The 20,931-nt window shown below is 45.6% G+C and overlaps 1 protein-coding gene across 2 annotated transcripts in view; it reads right to left on the reverse strand.

Moving 5' to 3' along the window:
- COL4A6 (collagen type IV alpha 6 chain) overlaps positions 1 to 20,931 on the reverse strand; it is a 190,583-nt gene that overhangs the window by 65,283 nt on the left and 104,369 nt on the right. For both annotated transcript variants that reach the window (XM_069942625.1, XM_069942626.1), the window contains 2 exons: positions 3,650 to 3,784; positions 1,606 to 1,650 (listed from right to left, as the gene is read on the reverse strand). In XM_069942625.1, coding sequence (XP_069798726.1) covers positions 1,606 to 1,650; positions 3,650 to 3,784 — 180 coding nt within the window. The remainder of the gene's footprint in view (positions 1 to 1,605; positions 1,651 to 3,649; positions 3,785 to 20,931) is intronic.

The following is a 20,931-nucleotide window of genomic DNA, read 5'->3' on the forward strand; positions in this document are numbered from 1 at the left end:
CCTGTTTGGCTGGACAATTGTACACAACAAGCACTTGTTCTTTTGTCCATTATAGATTATAAGCTATTATGAGCTGGGTCACCTACAACTTTTCATTGGTAATGTGTATGTTACTGTGCAATGTTCCCTGTACATGTACCATCTAAGGTGTAAGAATATGTTGGCGCTATATAAATAAAAATATTATTAAAATGCTGCACACTACATAACACATAAGGTGCAGCTCATAACATACTAGACACACTACAGTGCTTCATTATATGCAGGGATGATTCTAGGTTTTCTACTGCCTGAGACGAAAACCGAAATCCCCCCCCCCCCAGTCTATTGAAAATCATAAGTAAGTAAGGCATGTTCACAGAAAATCTGCAGCGTCTAACAATAGGTGGATACACAATCCAGCTCTTCTGTAATGCAACTAATTTCATATACAATGGAGGGTCTTATATCACTCCCCATTCAGTGAGTATCGCAGTGAAACGCATCAGAACTTATAGGTTCCCTATATTGATATCAGTAGTAGATATGGAATCCCCTTGGTGCTCTCCATTATGGAAGCAGATTTTTCAGACATTTAGTTTTGCAGATCAGGCTTTTATTCATTCAGTATCTGACTACATGGATCTATTTTCAGTTTAAAGTTTACTATAAGCAAACAACAGAATGATGCCATACTATGCTAGAGGGAGAGGGACATAGAGGGAGCCAGTGACCCTGTTGACTCCATCATCTCATCTCTCAAATTGAAACAGAGACTTGCAGCCACTGTTAAGAATTCGTGAAAGGAAGTGTACAGTGAATGAGCTCATCCATGCACCATGTTTGACACTTATTACAAGCCAGATTGCTAGTCACCCTTCTCTAGTCTCCAGCAAGTCTCAAGGTCTGAGCTGAAATCATTTGGAGGATAAAAGGGGCCCCAACCCAGCACCGCCCTGTTCCCCACCTCTGCAGAGAGACCCCTTAATAATGAAAATGCTGCACCCGCCCTGAAACCCCACTCCTGCTGCCCCCACTGATCATCAACTTCAGTCATCAACCCACTACACCTCCACCACTGGCACCCCCTGACCACATCGGAGGACGGTCCCCTGTTCCTCAGCCCTAACTGGTACTGCAGTCAAGGCGGGTCGGGAGCGCAGCGAAGCAGCAGACTGCTGCAGTGAACCCACGCACCCAATAACAGAAACACTGCCAGGTGTCATCATGCACTGACACACGGTCCAGGGGTACATGGGGAGTGGACATAGGTGAGCAGGGGCGGCAGTACGCGGGGGCGCCAGTGAGCCGCCATCTAGGCCAGAAAATTAAACTTAACTAAAATGACATTAAACGGGAAGATCATGCCGCCCCCTCCACGACCACAGATTATGCCACTTATTCCATCTCATCATACAATACAAATACAATATACAAAAATTATAATACATTTGGATCAACCACACTGATAAATGTTTTTTTATGAAGCATACACAAAAGTGACGCCTATATTCTACTGTAAATGTAACTAATGATAGTACATTACATTCCCCATGGTGTATTAAATATTAAAAGTATTATCCCAATAGAATTTTATAAAGTAAAAAGACGTGTGACACAACTTACTGGAATCCCATTGGCACCCTGGAACCCAGGAACTCCCATAGGACCCTGTGGAAAAATAAAATATATAGCTGTTAAAGTAAGATGAATAGAGTTACATATATAAGAAAAGGATGGAGTATCTAGTAACTGAACATATCAATACAATATAATGACCATATAGTAAACGTCTCAATAAATCAAACAATTAAAAAACTAAATTTAGGGCAGGTGCTAACAAAGCAGCGCACAGAATAGGTCATCCAGAGCCGGCCAACAGCAGTAAGAGCCATCCTGCAGGTTTATAGGAGCAGTATATTTAGCCTAAGAGCTATTTTATATCATTCTGACTCAGTTCACTCGGATAAAGAGAAGAGATATTATGAAAGGAATAAACTTACAGTAAATTAATTTTACCATTGAGGGCTAAAATGACACCTGATGACATGTTATAAAATTCTATTTCGGGAATTGCACTGTTTGAAAGCTATAAACTTCTTCATGTGTCACTTCTGTTTGGAGATTATGTTGCCATTACGTTTGGTGACAAGTATGTGTTGTTATGGTTCAGTCTACTCTCTATCCCTGAACCAATGAAGTTTACTGGTGTCTCTGTGCATGTTGATAAGTTATTGATGACCTATCCTGTGGCTAGACCATCAATGGGTTTCTGCTTAAAAACCCTTTAACTGCATGATCATTTTCTTCCCCATCATCTACTGGAGAAGAAAAAAAAGGCCACTGTATATGGCCACGCATATCACGAAGTGTAAGAGAGCTCTAACACATTAGAGAGCAGCTGCTAAGGTACATGGATAAGAGAGGAACTTACAGCAATGGGGACATTGGGCTCCCATTTATGGGCTGGTTAATGCTACCACATTCCTCTCTATCTGGAGAGTAGGTTTTGACATACCCCTTTCTATTACCAATACAAATTCCCTCCTCCCTTGCATGCTGATTTCCAGAAGCCCCACAGTGACCATATAGTATACCTGTAAACCTTATGTGGCACATGGTACCGAGGGGAGTTTGGTTTGGTCTCCCTGCCGGGTCAGTTGGTACGGTGGTGTGGTAGGAGTGAGTCTAGGGTCACTTGGGCACTTGGGCAGTTGTCATGGAGTGGTGTAGGACCCACCCCAGACTGGCACCGCGGCAATACGGCAAGAAGGAATAACCCAAGTGTACGTGTGTGTGTGGGTGCGTAAGGATAGGCCAAAGTCCAATGCTTAGTATCAAAAATAGAATGGTTAACCTGGAAGAACTTAGTGTAATACAACAGTACGTGGGAGGCATACAGTTCAGTGCAATACAAGTAATACAATCTTGCAAGCAGTACGAGCCCCAGGCCTTGTTATCTGGGCCAAGATAACTTCCAAGACTTCCCGGTTGTCTGACACTGCGTAGTGGAATACATAGACTTTCCATACCTTTGTTCCACTGGGGTCAGTTACTATGACTGCTGAGGTAACTGCCCTGCACTTTTTAGAGAGGTTCCTGGCGTGGGAAAGGTGTTCCCTGTATGGCTTCTCCCCCTTGGTACTTCCTTAGCACTGCATATTGGTTGTGTTGCTCATAAGGAAGAACTATGGTTGCTTAGTTGTGTCTCTGTCAGAGGTTAAAGCCAGGCCCTGACTTGGCTTTAGCAGAGACCTGTCTGTTGTGCTCCCTCTCACACTTAATAAAGACTACAGACTAACTCCTCCCACCAGGAAGTAAGTCCTTACTACAGGGGTATGTCTAACATTGCCTGTGATTGGTGGGCTGTGTGTGTAAAAAGTAAGAGAGCAGAAGATAGGGTGAAGAAAGGAGGGAAAGGACCTGCCCTTGTGAGTGGTTAAGGAACATGTGACACACAATGGTTAACCTTAAGTGTACTTCAGCTGTGCGTAGTAAACAACAGACACTTTAGTGACACCTATTGTTAAAAATACTAACTGCAGTGGATACCTCATCCCACTTGTGTGTAGCCGAGGGAGTTACCCAGGTGCAATACAGGTTTAAGGGACCCGTACCGTGTCACCACACTTATACATTAGTTCTGAATGAAAATAAGACAAATACACACCTGGTCTCCTTTTGGTCCAGATGGACCTGGTGATCCTTGAAATCCTCTTTCACCTTTAGGTCCGGGAACACCAGCTGGCCCCGAAAATCCTTCAGGTCCCATTGGACCTTGTGGCCCGAGCTGACCAGGACGACCCTAGTAAAGACACAATATATCCATAATGCCATTAGGAACTGTTATATATACTGGTAAAATTGTGTATGGCAGAACATATAAACCATATAAAGACTTAAAGTGCCCCTGTTATTTTAACATTTTTTTACATGTCACACAGAAACATCATAAGCTTTTATTGGCCGAGGACTGGATGTTCAGATGGTCACTGATCACTAGAATGAGTTGTGAGAAGCACGCAGTTGAACGCTTCACCCCCCACCCTGGGCTCCAATCTCAATCTCGCTTTAACCAAAGAACCCCAACAACACCAGAAAAAATGAAAAGTAGGTGCGAATGTCACCGGACCAGACCCAGGTATGTGTATCAATTCGAAGAAGCTATGTAGAGACAGCACATCCAAGGAACTTCACTTTTAATCACACCAGTGCAACGTTTCGGCTCATAGTGTAGCCTTTCTGAAGCTTGACAAAGGCTACACTATGAGCCGAAATGTTGCACTGGTGTGATTAAAAGTGAAGTTCCTTGGATGTGCTGTCTCTATATAGCTTCTTTGGATCAATCTCGCTTTAGATATCTTTTGATACATAGTGAGAGGGGATGTATAGTTAAAAAAAAAAAAACATAAGACCAACTAACCCCACTTTTTCTCCATGCAATCTTACACTAGATGACAAAATCCCCATAATGCAGTTATCATTTTTTCTAATATTATTTCTGACATTGTCATTTAACCTTCTTCATTTCCAATTTTCCAGAAAACACAGAAGTCTCTTTAAAGAGCTCACCCTGGATCCCTTTGTTGGGGATACTGGAGGTAAATACTTTTTCTATAAGATGACACTAATGCCATGTTCAGACAACGTTTAACACTGGCCGCTCTGTGACCCAGCTAGGTCACAGAGCGGCCGGTGTTACTGAAGATCCTCCCGGATGATCTTAATTTCTGCTTAATCCGGATGAGGGCGCACCCCAATTCTAATTCACTGGTGCACACAATGGAGCGTGCGAATGGAGCTTTCAATGAATAGCAGCTGCAGAAAACTGGCATGTCAGTTTTTCGTGGGGCCGGAGCGTATACTATGTGTATACGCTCTAACCGAGATTCCATTCATTAACTTACAACCTATGTGTTATATAAATCATGGCTGTTGTTGCAAATTGCAACAACGGCCGTGATTTATACAACTCATACGTTGTGTGAACATGGCCTAATATGGGAACATGTTTAAAAGGAATACTGAATATTACAGCCCAGTATGTTCATGTAACTCATAAAGTGGTATTGCTCCCACTGGCAGAACCTAATGTCCTTAGTTCTAGATACCATAAATTTGTCATATCCATTATGCAATATCATCAGGGAGGCAATACCATTCAGGAGACATACAACCAGAGGCGTAACCTGAAGCGGGAGAGCTGTAGTGCAAAATCTGTCAGAGGGACCGCCAACTATAATGTTTAATTTATAGTACTCCTTAGATGAGGAAGAGGCTTTATGGACCCCTTAGGCTCCTGGGCCCAGGTGCAACCGCACCCTCTGCATCCCCTATATCAATACCACTGCACACAACCAATGTCATTAAGATCTATTTTCAGTGTAAAGAAGCACAAAGAGTCCTGGAGGTGATGATATGGCCCCCGCAGAGCCCTAATCTTAGTATTAAGTCTTTGTAGGACAACATTCCATCCATTATAGTAAATGGGCCATCTGCAGGCATGGTGTCTGTCAGCACAGAGATTTGCTGGAATTCCACCATATACCACAGATGTACAATATTCTTCTAATATGAACCAATTCAAGATATATTTCTGGTGCATTTTGATTTTATATCATTTGTTGTACATGAACAGTACTATAAATATATACAGTATTTTCCTGCATATAAGACTACTTTTTAACCCAGGAAAATCTTTTCAAAACTCAGGAGTCATCTTATACGCCGGGTGTCGTCTTAAAGGGAGACTGCTGAAAAACTTTGGAACCAGACTGGAGAATCTGCGGTTTCGTATAGTGGGGGGAGATTAAAAATGGCCGCATGTAGGGCAGAGGAAGCTGCAGGCACCGAGGTATGGAAAAAGTCATACGGTAGAGTGGCGCTGTGCCCAGAAAAACTCACCTTTTACCTGTCTGGCCTGCCCTTGTATCCTATTACAGTACCTCCTTCTCTGCCTCTCAGATCTAGCTGCTGTGTTATGTTTTTTGTTAATTTTTATTTGGTGTGCGTTGGAACAGGGGTAGTCCCATACGGGGAGTATATCCCAAACTCTATATTTTAATTGGAAAAGTTGGGGGTAGTCTTATATGCCCAATCGTCATATATGCCGGAAAATACGCACATAAAAAGTACAGAATAAAAAAGGAAATGTGCTGTAATTCCAGCTATTTAACAGCAGGTGGAGCTCATTGCCTAAACAGCAAATAGAACTTCAGGCTTTCCAAAGTCAGAACATGCAGCAGACCCTACTGCAGACTACTAAAGCACTTGTAGGAACCTGCCAGGGGAAATTTTATTTGTTTCCTAGAAATGTGTCTATGACTGGAAAGTTAAATACTGAGTGTCATGCAAAGATATTTCTATTGTGGATTGAAACACCTGGTCCTATGCACACCCTGTGATGTCATGTAGGCAATAAAACAGAGTAAATACTAACCTTTCACCTATACCTCAGTTAATGAATGCCCCCACTTCATTAGGAGTGACACATCTGCAGACATAAGTGTGCTTCTACCTCTCCTACAAGATTAGTTTGCATTGGTATCCATTACTCGTGACAACTTAGAAGACAGCTTTTTAATGCCTCCAGGCGGAGTAAAAAAAAAGAAAAAAAACATACTCACCTACTCTGATCCCCTGCTCTGCCGTTCTGATGGCGCCCAGTCACTGCTGCAATTCTATCTTCTTGGTTTTTGAAGTTTTGTTCCTGCAGGAAATGATTGGCTGAGCAGACATTTCCTGTCGTAACAAGTCAGCACAGGAACCAAAGAGCGGCGGTCACTGGGTATCTTCAGAATGGCAGAGCCTGGAAAATGTCAGGGCCGCGGCAGCGTCCCGTGCTCCGGGCCGCCACCGCAACCTCTCTCTGCCCCATGCAGCCGCCGGGGTCCATGTGCAGCGACCCGGCGCTGCTACCAGTTCGGCCCTGGGGGGCGCCTTACCTCGCCCGCTCTTGTCTCCTAGGACGCGCGTGCCGGCTGTCTCAGATTTAAAGGGCCAGTCCGCCCCTAATTGGAGGTTTGCACCAATCACTCCCTATAAATCCCAGCATGCCCTGTCCCTCGTGTTGGAGCCTCTACATGCTTCCCATAGCGTTTGGCCCAGCTCCCTGTTGTTCCTGACCTCAGTCCTTGTTCCTTGTTCCTGTCCACTGACCCGGTCCCTAGTCCCTGTCCGCTGCCTTCCTATTGTTCCTGAGTACCGTCTGTCACCTGCGATTACGCCTACAGACCACTGCCTGCACTATCTCCTGCCTACTGCTCCTGCCACACCTCGCCTACCGTCACTAGCAACCAAGCCAGGGGTAGTGACCTGGGGGTCGCCTGCCGCAGCAAGCCCATCCCGCCTTGCGGCAGGCTCTGGTGGAAACCAGCGGCCCCTTAGACTCCGCTCCCTGGTGAGGTTAGTGCCATCGCTAGTGACGGTTCAGTGGATCCACGACTCCAGGCGCTACAGTAGGCTCCAACCATGGATCCCGGCGAGGGGCCTGATATCCGTGACGTAGCCAGAGTGGTCACCCAACAGGCTCAGCAAATCCAGCAACAGTCGCAGCAGATCCAGCAACTGACGGCCGCCTTACAGCAGCATACTACAGCCCAGCGCTCATCACCTCCTGCAGCCTCTTCGAAGCTTCGTTTGGCTCTCCCGAGTAAATACGGAGGCAATCCCAAGTTGTGCAGAGGATTCCTGACTCAATGCACCATGTATATTGAACTCTTAAGTAGTCAGTTTCCCACCGAGCGCTCTAAAGTGGCTTTCATCATCAGCCTATTGGAGGGTAGAGCTCTGGCTTGGGCCACGCCGCTGTGGGACCGAGATGACCCTGTTGCTGCCAATCTCAGAAGCTTCCTGGCCGAGTTTCACTCCGTCTTTGAGGAACCTGCCCGTGCATCTTCGGCTGAGACTGCTCTCCTCAATCTCTCTTAAGGGAGTTCCTCTGTTGGCGACTACGCCATCCAGTTCCACACCCTGGCAGCAGAATTAGACTGGAATGAGGCTGCTCTAATAGCCACCTTCAAGAAGGGCCTGTCCAGTCGGGTGGAAGACGTGCTCTCTGCCCGAGACGTTTCTACCTCCTTGAACAATCTCATTCTACTGGCTACCAGAGTCGACAACCGGTTTTCCGAAAGAGAGGAGGAGGTCCAGCAAGAACGGCGACTAATTTTGCCCCGTCGCCATCACTGGCTGGCACAGGTTTTCCAGAATCCAGTCACGCCAGTACCCCAGTCAACTCCTGAAGTTCCCATGCAGGTAGAACAAGCTTGCCTGACCTCTGATGAGAGAGCTCGCCGACTGGAGCTGAATCTCTGTCTCTATTGCGGTGGCTCTGATCACTTCCGGCAGAGATGTCCCCAACGTCCTCAGCGTCCGGGAAACGCTCGCACCTAGGTCCGGTGGGAGAGGCCTCCCTAGGTGTGAATGCCACCTCTCCAAGGTTGTCTATGCCAGTCTCCATCCAGACACCCTCTGGACACACTCATCAAACTACTGCCTTCATCGACTCTGGTTCTGGAGGCAGCTTCATTGCAGCTACATTGGTCCAAAGATGGCGGCTAGACATGACCCAGCTAGCCTGATCACTATCTATCTCCTCGGTCACGGGCGAGACTCTTTCCGAAGCTGTGCACTACCAGACTGCACCCCTAGTCCTTCAGGTGGGCGCTTTACATCAGGAGAAGATCTCCTTCTACGTCTTGCGCCATTCCTCTTCCGACATCCTGCTAGGTCTCCCCTGGCTGCAATTACATACCCCTAAGCTAGACTGGAGAACCGGGGAGATTCTCAGTTGGGGCCCGGACTGTCCAAACCGGTGTCTGAAGTCTCCTCAGCCCAAGTGCTCTGTGACGTCACCTGACTCCGTCAAGCCTCTACCCGGCCTACCGGCAGAATACTAAGACTTGGCTGACGTCTTTTCTGCCAAAGAGGCGGACTCTCTACCCCCTCACTGGATGTACGATTGTCCCATAGACCTCCTTCCTGGAACTTCTCCTCCACGAGGTCGGGTGTACCCTCTCTCCGTACCTGAGACTGAGGCCATGTCCTCCTACATCCGGGAGAACTTACAGAAGGGTTTCATCCGCAAATCCACGTCCTCTGCTGGCGCAGGATTCTTCTTTGTGCAGAAGAAGGACGGTTGTCTCTGCCCATGCAAAGACTACCGGTGGCCTAAATAAGGTGACCGTCAAGAACCGATATCCTCTTCCGCTTATCCCCGAGCTATTCGACCATCGCCGTGGAGCCAGGATCTTCTCCAAGCTGGATCTCAGGGCAGCGTACAATTTAATCCGTATTCGTGAAGAAGACGAATGGAAGACCGCTTTTAACACCAGAGATAGGCACAAAGAATACCTGGTCATGCCATTCGGCCTATGCAATGCCCCAGCGGTCTTCCAGGAATTCGTCAACGACATATTCCGTGACCCTTCTCAATGTCTGCGTCATCGTCTATCTTGACGACATTCTGATCTTCTCCCCTGACCAGCAGACTCACGTGACACAAGTACGTCAGGTCCTACGAAGACTACGGGCCAATCATTTGTACGCCAAGCTGGAGAAGTGCGTTTTCCATCAGCACAGCCTTCTGTTTCTAGGATCCGATCGAGGACTACAGATGGATCCAGCCAAACTCTCAGCTGTTCTCCAGTGGCCACGTCCTGTGGGACTCAGAGCTATCCAACGCCTCCTAGGATTTGCCAACTACTATCGGCAGTTCATCCCACATTTCTCTACCCTGGTCGCACCCATCGTGGCTCTCACTAGGAAGAAGGCGGATCCCAGGCATTGGCCACCTGAGGCCGAGCAAGCCTTCACTAGCCTAAAGTCAGCCTTTGCCTCTGCTCCTGCTCTAGTCCGCCCGGATGCCACCAAGCCGTTTTCACTTGAAGTCGACGCATCTTCAGTGGGCGCTGGAGCCGTCCTCTCGCAATAGGACGCATCAGGCAAGACAAGAACCTGTGGGTTCTTCTCAAAGGCTTTCTCCCCTGCCAAGAGGAACTATACTATTGGCGACCGCGAACTCTTGGCGATTAAGTTGGCACTGGAGGAATGGTGTCATCTCCTAGAGGGGGCTAGGCATCCGGTCAACATCTACACGGACCATAAGAACCTTCTCTACCTCCAATCGGCCCAACGCCTCAATCCCCGGCAGGCCAGGTGGTCGCTTTTCTTTTCACGTTTCAATTTCGTTATCCATTTTCGTCCGGCTGAGAAGAACATGAAAGTCGATGCTCTCTCCCGAACATCTAATGTCATGGGACAAAAGGACTCTCCTCGCCACATCATACCTCCCGATCGTCTGATACCAGTCGCCACCTTGGCTCTTCAGGGAGTGCCCTCCGGAAAGACCTATGTTCGCCCTGCGCTTCGAAGAAGGATTCTGGAGTAGGGACATTCCTCATTGGTGGCCAGGCACCCAGGAGTCCAAAAGACCGGGCAACTGATCTCCCGCCACTACTGGTGACCCCGCCTTTTTCAAGATGTCAAGGACTTTGTGGCTTCCTGTACCATCTGTGCCAAAAACAAGTCCTCCCGACTAAGGCCTGCCGGCCTATTACAGCCCTTGCCAGTTCCAAGCCGTCCCTGGTGCCACATAGGCATGGACTTTGTCACAGATTTACCTCCATCTGCGGGAAACACAGCCATTTGGGTGGTCACTGACCACTTCTTCAAGATGTCTCATTTTGTGGCTCTTCCGGGATTACCATCCACTCCTCGTCTGGCCCAGCTGTTCTTCCAGCATATCTTCCGCCTACACGGCCTTCCCCTTCACATCGTGTCGGACAGAGGCTCTCAATTCATCTCCAAATTCTGGCGTGCTCTCTGTTCACTACTCCAAGTGAAGCTGGACTTCTCTTCTGCCTATCACCCCCAGACCAACGGGCAAGTGGAGAGGGTCAATTAGATTCTAGGCAACTATTTGCGACACTTCGTTTCTGCACGCCAGGACAACTAGTCCAGTCTGCTTCCGTGGGCAGAGTTTTCTTACAATCATCTGGACTCGACTTCCTCAGGCAAATCTCCTTTCTATGTTGTCTATGGTCGTCAACCTCGTCCTCCTCTGCCTCTCTCTTCATCCTCCGAGGTTCCTGCCGTCGAAGAACTGTTGTCAGATCTTCAATCAATCTGGAGTCAGACAAGACAGTCTTTACTCAGGGCTTCCGACCGCATGAAGGTCCAGGCGGATAAGAGAAGAAGACCTGCTCCTAACTTCTCTCCTGGAGACAAGGTTTGACTTTTGGCCAAATACATCCGATTCAAGATTCCCAGCTACAAGTTAGGGCCCCGATTCCTTGGACCTTTTGCAGTGCAGGAACGTATCAACCCTGTCACCTACAAACTTCGCCTGCCTCCTACCATGCGGGTCCCCAACTCTTTTCACGTATACCTCCTAAAACCAGTGGTCTTCAACCGTTTCTCAAGTAAGTCTGCCATCTCTCCTCAACAAGCCATCACAGGCGGCGTTTATGTTGTGAAGGATCTCCTGGCTATGAAGACTGTCCGAGGAAGACGTTTCTTTCTGGTAGACTGGAGAGGATTTGGTCCTGAGGAGAGGTCCTGGGAACCCGAGACTAACATCCTGGACCAAGATCTCATCAAGAGGTTCCTGCAGGCAAGAAAGAGGGGGAGGCCAAAGGGGGGGGGGGGGGTACTGTCACGGCCGCGGCGTTGTCCCGTGCTCAGGGCCGCCGCCGCAACCTCTCTCTGCCCCATGTAGCCGCCGGGGTCCATGTGCAGGGACCCGACGCTGCTACCAGTTCGCCCCCCGGGGGGCGCCTTACCTCGCCTCAATAGGATCTCTTGGGATATGTCACGTTTGTGGCACCAAATAGAAGCTGCAATGGAGCTACAAGTGTGAACCTAGCCTAACCCAACAAGCAGTAACTTCATATTCATAACCTATGAAATGTAGCTCATGGTGTATAGTTTAGTTTCCACCTGATATTTATTAAACTGCAAAAAAAATTCTCTTTGATCCATATTTCCTTTTTTTCCCGAAATATGAAAAGGACTCACATCTTAAATGGATGCCATAAACTAAGACGCTCAAAAGCTTATCTCAAGACGATCCGCTATATACTCATGGCTTCTGCCAGGTTACATTATAATCTAATGTACATGCACTTTATCCATCTCTGTTAGCAGCCATGAAATATATAGTGTTTTCATAATCAACAAAAAAAGTCCGGAAAATGGCCACCTCCATGCTGCCTCTTTAGTCATACCTTTAATTATACATATATCACTACTACAAGAGAAGAGAAGAAAGGTTATAGAAGAATTGCATTTAGAGAGGGGAGGGAAGGCACTGCCAGACGCCTATGGCTAAGATGTATGGCTTTAGTGCTCTATGTTTATGCATTCAAGGAATGGAAACTATTACTCTTTATCAGTGGAAGAAACACCTTAAATGTAGCTCCTTTGCTCCTTTTTCTTAGTAAATCGGGAGTATGTATAGAAAAGAGAATAGCATTAAGTGGTTTTATTACACTCAGTACATCTATCTGAGCTACACATCTTACATGGAATTAAAGTAAAAATGTCCGGGATTCCTCATTATTCTGTTTCTGAGGTCTAGAGGTCCTGGCAGATAGAAGGATCGTACTGTATAGTAAAACTAGCAAGGTCAATGAGTAATTACTAGTATTACTGGAATCTGTCGGCAGAGGGCAGCAGCACTCTCAGTTTGAACTGTACAAGGCTATTTGGTAAGTACTGTACTAGGTGGACTAGTTATGTGATGAGTATCGCTATATATGTTAAGTGCATCTCTCTGTAGCACCACTACTACCAGTACATCTCTCTGTAGCACCACTACTGCCAGTGCATCTCTCTGTAGCACCACGACTACCAGTACATCTCTCTGTAGCACCGCTACTGCCAGTGTATCTCTCTGTAGCACTACTACTGCCAGTGCATCTCTCTGTAACACCACTACTACCACCAGTGTATCTCTCTGTAGCACCACTACTACCAGTGCATCTCTCTGTAGCACTACTACTACCAGTGCATCTCTCTGTAGCACCACTACTACCAGTGCATCTCTCTGTAACACCACTACTACCACCAGTGTATCTCTCTGTAGCACCACTACTACCAGTGCATCTCTCTGTAGCACTACTACTACCAGTGCATCTCTCTGTAGCACCACTACTACCAGTGCATCTCTCTGTAACACCACTACTGCCAGTGCATCTCTCTGTAACACCACTACTACCACCAGTGCGTCTCTCTGTAGCACCACTACTGCCAGTGCATCTCTCTGTAGCACTACTACTGCCAGTGCATCTCTCTGTAGCACCACTACTGCCAGTGCATCTCTCTGTAGCACCACGACTACCGGTACATCTCTCTGTAGCACCACTACTGCCAGTGCATCTCTCTGTAGCACCACTACTGCCAGTGCATCTCTCTGTAACACCACTACTACCACCAGTGCATCTCTCTGTAGCACCACTACTGCCAGTGCATCTCTCTGTAGCACTACTACTGCCAGTGCATCTCTCTGTAGCACCACTACTGCCAATGCATCTCTCTGTAGCACCACGACTACCAGTACATCTCTCTGTAGCACCACTACTGCCAGTACATCTCTCTGTAGCACCACTACTGCCAGTGTATCTCTCTGTAGCACTACTACTGCCAGTGCATCTCTCTGTAACACCACTACTACCACCAGTGCATCTCTCTGTAGCACCACTACTGCCAGTGCATCTCTCTGTAGCACCACTACTGCCAGTGCATCTCTCTGTAGCACCACTACTACTGCCAGTGCATCTCTCTGTAGCACCACTACTACCACCAGTGCATCTCTCTGTAGCACCACTACTGCCAGTGCATCTCTCTGTAGCACCACTACTATTGCCAGTGCATCTCTCTGTAGCACCACTACTGCCAGTGCATCTCTCTGTAGCACCACTACTGCCAGTGCATCTCTCTGTAGCAACACTACTACCACCAGTGCATCTCTCTGTGGCACCAGTGCATCTCCCTGTAGCACCACTACTACCAGTACATCTCTCTATAGCACCACTACTGCCAGTGCATCTCTCTGTAGCACCACTACTGCCAGTGCATCTCTCTGTAACACCACTACTACCACCAGTGCATCTCTCTGTAGCACCACTACTACTGCCAGTGCATCTCTCTGTAGCAACACTACTACTGCCAGTGCATCTCTCTGTAGCACCACTACTGCCAGTGCATCTATCTGTAGCACCACTACTGCCAGTGCATCTCTCTGTAGCACCACTACTGCCAGTGCATCTCTCTGTAACACCACTACTACTGCCAGTGCATCTATCTGTAGTACCACTACTGCCAGTGCATCTCTCTGTAGCACCACTACTGCCAGTGCATCTCTCTGTAGCACCACTACTACCAGTGCATCTCTCTGTAGCACCACTACTGCCAGTGCATCTCTCTGTAACACCACTACTACCACCAGTGCAGTTCTCTGTGGCACCAGTGCATCTCCCTGTAGCACCACTACTACCAGTACATCTCTCTATAGCACCACTACTGCCAGTGCATCTCTCTGTAGCACCACTACTACCAGTACATCTCTCTGTAGCACCACTACTACCAGTGCATCTCTCTGTAGCACTAATACTGCTAGTGCATCTCTCTGTAACACCACTACTGCCAGTGCATCTCTCTGTAGCACTACTACTGCCAGTGCATCTCTCTGTAACACCACTACTACCATCAGTGCATCTCTTTGTAGCACCACTACTACTGCCAGTGCATTTCTCTGTAGCACCACTACTACCAGTACATCTTTCTGTAGCACCACTACTACCAGTACATCTTTCTGTAGCACCACTACTACCAGTACATCTCTCTGTAGCACCACTACTGCCAGTGCATCTCTCTGTAGCACTACTACTGCCAGTGCATCTCTCTGTAACACCACTACTGCCAGTGCATCTCTCTGTAGCACCACTACTGCCAGTGCATTTCTCTGTAGCACCACTACTACCACCAGTGCATCTCTCTGTGGTGGCACCACTACTACCAGTACATCTTTCTGTTGCACCACTACTACCAGTGCATCACTCTGTAGCACCACTACTGCCAGGGCATCTCTCTGTAGCCTTACTACCACCTTGTGTAGACGTGCCCACAAGGTCTATGATTCAGTAAGAGATTAAACAGATTTAGAGTACTAATTTCACAATATTCTATTGCTACTAGGACATTCCTGGAGATATTGAATAGCTAATATCACATCTATCCCTTCCTTCACTATCCCTTTAGGTTCTGCATTATTAAGTGCCCTTTCATTAAGAATCTGGCTCCCACCATCAAACTTTATAAATACAGAAATCAAAGTCCGTATAAGGCCGCAGTGTTCTGTGAGAGGGCAGAGGTTGGCAACTGCTTATTAAAATGTTCTGGGAAGAAGCAGAATGGAGAAAATGGAAACTTGGATATAAAAAAAGAGGATTAAGATGTCTGTCAATTGCAAAACAAATCTTGTGCAGTCTCCTGTGTGTTGATCACATAATGGATTGAAAAAAGTGCTTTCAAATTATTAACCTAATATGTAAATCAATCTAAATAATAATCTGAATTATCTGAAGAATGTTTTTTTCTTCTTCTAGTAGCATTTTTATGCTCGTAATCCAACAGATGATGTTGGTGGTGATAGGGGTCGAGCATGATGGAATTTCACTGCCCGATTCCTATATTCTAGGAGAGATAAGCCACCCCTTCCTATAGACAACACAAGAACTTTCAGCCAAAAGTTACTGGTACATTTAGGCTATATTCAGGTACAGTAAAATAGCACTAAAATACGGCTGTAATTTTGAGTACAAATAAAACAAGGTGTGCACATGTATAAACATGTTCAATATTTTTAAACCTGTGCCTAATTATGGCCGTTTTCCTCTGCTTTCTATGCCCCGATGGTCAGATTCCAATAGACTTCAATAGAGCACATAATTACATTGAAAATATGGCTGTATTTTTTACTCAAAATTTCAGGCATGTTTTGATTTTATTTTACTGCGTGAACATAGCCTAAGGGTTAAGATACTATGCAATACTTGTGAAATTAAACTTCTGAAACTCAAAGGGCACTCTTTGAACAAAAGTTGTAGTACAAAAAGTCACCATTAGGGGGTACTGTAGCAGTAACAGAATTGCATAAATTGAGGCTGTCACAGGTGCACGGATGATCTGTCGCTGTGTCCCAACAGTGTGGCCTCCTGGCTCACCAGTTCTCACCCTGTGAAACTACAAGTTATGGGGCTTCTTGAAGAAACAGGTCTACTGAACATCTGTAATGTGATTTACATAACTACAGCACCACCTATCTGTGACTTTTTGGAAAATGGAAAATGCATTATCTGAAGTTCATATATATATATATATATATATATATATATATATATATATATACTAAATAAGAAAGTCCTGCAGCACTCCTCAATGATAAAGCGGGTGGGTGCCAAGCGGTCAGCACACGGGACCAATAGTGCGTGGTATATAAACAGGTAGATAACCGCAGCACTCAGAGTAAAGTCAAAAAAGCGTGAAGTTTATTCCACCCAAAACTTGCGACGTTTCGGGAGCGAAACGTCGCAAGTTTTGGGTGGAATAAACTTCACGCTTTTTTGACTTTACTCTGAGTGCTGCGGTTATCTACCTGTTTATATATATATATATATATATATATATATATATATATATATATATTTATATATGCCCTCTTTATACACTCACCGGCCACTTTATTAGGTACACCTATCCAACTGCATGTTACCACTTAATTTCTAATCAGCCAATCATATGGCGGCAACTCAGTGCATTTAGGCATGTAGACATGGTCAAGACAATCTCCTGCAGTTCACACCGAGCATCAGTATGGAGAAGAAAGGTGATTTGAGTGCCTTTGAACGTGGCATGGTTGTTGGTGCCAGAAGGGCTGGTCTGAGTATTTCAGAAACTGCTGATCTACTGGGATTTTCATGCACAACCATCTCTAGGGTTTACAGAGAATGGTCCGAAAAAGAAAAAACATCCAGTGAGCAGCAGTTCTGTGGGCGGAAATGGCTTGTTGATGCCAGAGGTCAGAGGAGAATGGGCAGACTGGTTCGAGCTGATAGAAAGGCAACAGTGACTCAAATAGCCAACCGTTACAACCAAGGTAGGCAGAAGAGCATCTCTGAACGCACAGTACGTCCAACTTTGAGGCAGATGGGCTACAGCAGCAGAAGACCACACCGGGTGCCATTCCTTTCAGCTAAGAACAGGAAACTGAGGCTACAATTTGCACAAGCTCATCGAAATTTTACAATAGAAGAATGGAAAAACGTTGCCTGGTCTGATGAGTCTCGATTTCTGCTGTGACATTCGGATGGTAGGGTCAGAATTTGGCGTCAACAACATGAAAGCATGGATCCATCCTGCCTTGTATCAACGGTTCAGGCTGGTGGTGGTGGTGTCATGGTGTGGGGAATATTTTCTTGGCACTCTTTGGGCCCCTTGGTACCAATTGAGCATCGTTGCAACGCCACAGCCTACCTGAGTATTGTTGCTGACCATGTCCATCCATTTATGACCACAATGTACCCAACATCTGATGGCTACTTTCAGCAGGATAATGCGCCATGTCATAAAGCTAGAATCATCTCAGACTGGTTTCTTGAACATGACAATGAGTTCACTGTACTCAAATGGCCTCCACAGTCACCAGATCTCAATCCAATAGAGCATCTTTGGGATGTGGTGGAACGGGAGATTCGCATTATGGATGTGCAGCCGACAAATCTGCGGCAACTGTGTGATGCCATCATGTCAATATGGACCAAAATCTCTGAGGAATGCTTCCAGCACCTTGTTGTATCTATGCCACGAAGAATTGAGGCAGTTCTGAAGGCAAAAGGGGGTCCAACCCGTTACTAGCATGGTGTACCTAATAAAGTGGCCGGTGAGTGTGTATATATATATATATATATATATATATATACACATATATATATATATATATATATATATATATATATATATATATATAGATATATATTTTTTTTTTTTTTTTTTGTCTTATTTGGGGTAGCAGAATGCCCTCTGGAGTTGGAGAAGTATTTTTTCACTTACATAGTATATTATTTGTATTTTCCAACATCTGGCTTCTTAGCACCTGCAGGACTAGGGTTGACTCTAAAGGACACAACCACATTTACGCCTTTCTTCCAGAACAGTAAAGTTGTGCAAGACAAGTGTATTTTTTTTTTTTTAGCATTTTGCAAATTGATTTAGGAATGGGAAGAGTTCAAACAGAACATAAAAGGCTCCACACCACATTTCAGTGGGATAGTTGTTTGCCCCATTGGAAGAATGCATTACAATTTCATGGGTGACCTCTTGTGGGGTTAGGGCAAGACAGGGTTATCACAGCTGTTGTCCTCAATGAGGGGGTCAGGAGGCCCAAGGAGAGTTTTATCTTCCCAGATTACAGGCTGAAAAGGCTTCACAGCACAGAAGAGATGAATGATGGGTAGTTAGGACTGTAAAAACCTTAGGAACAGATCAAAACCCCATCAACTGTGTCCTATAGGCAATGTAAGTTCCCATCCTCACCCTTATAAATCACAGCAGAGTAAACCTTATCGCCTAGAGTAAAGGGGTCTCAATATATTTCTACCATCAAATATTGGTATATACCTACTGAAAGGCTGTATTATACAGAAAAACTATTGTCAACAAAGGTTCATTGTTCACAGTAACAGCTAAGTATGGGTTCACAGTCATTGAAGAATAACAAGTCCATGGACCAATGCACATGAAACACACATATGAAATGTTTGCTCTATAATATGCAGTCCCTGATTCCCATTTATTGGGCCGTGGAATAAGCCGAGTAAACATTACAATAAGCTCGTTTACATTATTAATCGGGCCCCCATCGGCCCATGGAATAGGACCCCTAGGTATTAGGTGTAGAGCACGGGGCAGGAATACCACAAGGTAGATGTAGCCAATTAAGAGAAACGCATTACTGATTTGTTCTGGTTTCTAACTAGGCGCTGACCTCTCAGCCCACAGAAGATGACTTTATTATAGTGACTGTAGCCAAGTTCTTTCGAGTTAATTGCACTTTTATTTGCTAATTGCTCTTTACAATCCTTCTATTGTCATTGTAATAAAGGAAAGGTGGTGTGAATGAGTAGAAGGGGTTTGTTAAGGATGTGGTCCATGTATATCCCCGGGCAGATGCCCCCAGATGTTTAGGTTTAATACCCACATGAAAAGTGTACAGGATAAGCAAGATGGAGAAGTTACGCAGAGTTTATACTCCATGTATATATAAGGGATAGCTAAAATCTCCAATTGTGTGACCTCTCTGGAGGGCTGCGCTCCGAGGAGGGTATATGGAGGGTGACCGAATGAGGGGGAGGAGTAATAGACAAATTGTTCCTCTTTTGTTGGTGAAGCAATAAATTCTTCTCACTGTAGACTCAGTCACACATCATTTGAGACATGAGACAGGTGAATCTGAGAAGGAGAAAGATCTGAATGCTGCAAAACAAGAGCTGAGAAAATCATTTCCATCACAAAGGCAGAGACTGAGAAGCCTTCTATAGAGGTTTTGAAGTCACCTAGCTTCATACTGTGATGCTTCAAAGGGGGGAAAGTTTGCCCTCCCAAATCACTTTTCATTCTTCATTACCACGGGCAAACATGATAACAAAAACCCTCCTCGACTTGATCTTCCCATATTGTGTTTCCTTTTCGGACATTAATGAAGCCCATAATAGTCACATCATGGCGGCAGCAGCGCCCACAATGAGAGAGCCTCTCCTTCCCAGACAGAAATATTTATCAAGGATGAGAACATTTAGATTTTTTTTGAGTATTGTTTGCCAGCCTGGGATATAAGGCCGTTCTGAAAAAGCATCTTGGCTTAGGTCACATCATGTTATGTAAAGCAGCACTGCAAGTGCACCAAGAGCAACAGAACAAGAAACTGTGGCAAACACCTAAGGTGTTTTCAGACTGTGTGAATTGCAAAATTAACCTTTGGCATCACAATTTGATGCAAATCTGCAACACAAGCTAATTTTAAAGGGGTACTCCAGTAAAATAAAGTTATACAGATTTTTAAATTACCTCTATTTAAAAATCTCAAGTCTTTCAAGTACTTATCAGCTGCTGTATGTCCTGCAGGAAGTGGTGTATTCTTTCGAGTCTGACACACTGATCTCTGCTGCCACCTTTGTGTGACAGGAGCTGTCCAGAGCAGGAGAGGTTTTCTATAGGGATTTGCTACTGCTCTGGACAGTTCCTGACATGGACAGAGGTGGCAGCAGAGAGCACTGAGCAGAGAGCACTGTGTCCGATTGGAAAGAATACACCACTTTCTGTAGGGCATATAGCAACAGGTCCACCATTTTGCAAACCAGCACCAATAGGTTGTATGTTGTATTGCAGCATATCCTCTGTTAATGGGACTGAGCTGTAATACCAGACATTGCCCATGGATACAAATAGCACTCACAACTTCTAAGGGGAAAAACTAAATAGGTATTTAGAGGGGGCTGCAGCAAGCAATCCAAGTTGCAGAATGAAATGTATAAAATTTAAATTGTGAAAAAAACATAAAAAAGAGAGTATTTTGAGAGCAGACAAATGCTCTGTACTTGGCACTGTCACCTTAGTGCACTTACTTAGTTCACTTGTACAACCCAGCAAGACTGCATCATAATGGTATGGCAGAACGGATCACGTGAGTAGTGAATTTGTATAGAAACACATCCCCTATGGAGATGCACCTGTTCCTTACAAGTAGTCATTGTTATAGAAAAAAACACTGAAGACAGGGAGTTTGGTCCACAGCTAGACAATTCCAGAAGTGAACTATTAACCTACATGAATTTCCATTGGCTTAGCACATAGAATAAACTAATAAGTCCAATGTTGCTTATCATCACATGGATTGTG

The sequence above is a fragment of the Dendropsophus ebraccatus genome, chromosome 10, assembly GCF_027789765.1.
Source record: "Dendropsophus ebraccatus isolate aDenEbr1 chromosome 10, aDenEbr1.pat, whole genome shotgun sequence".
Taxonomy (NCBI): Eukaryota; Metazoa; Chordata; class Amphibia; order Anura; family Hylidae; genus Dendropsophus; species Dendropsophus ebraccatus.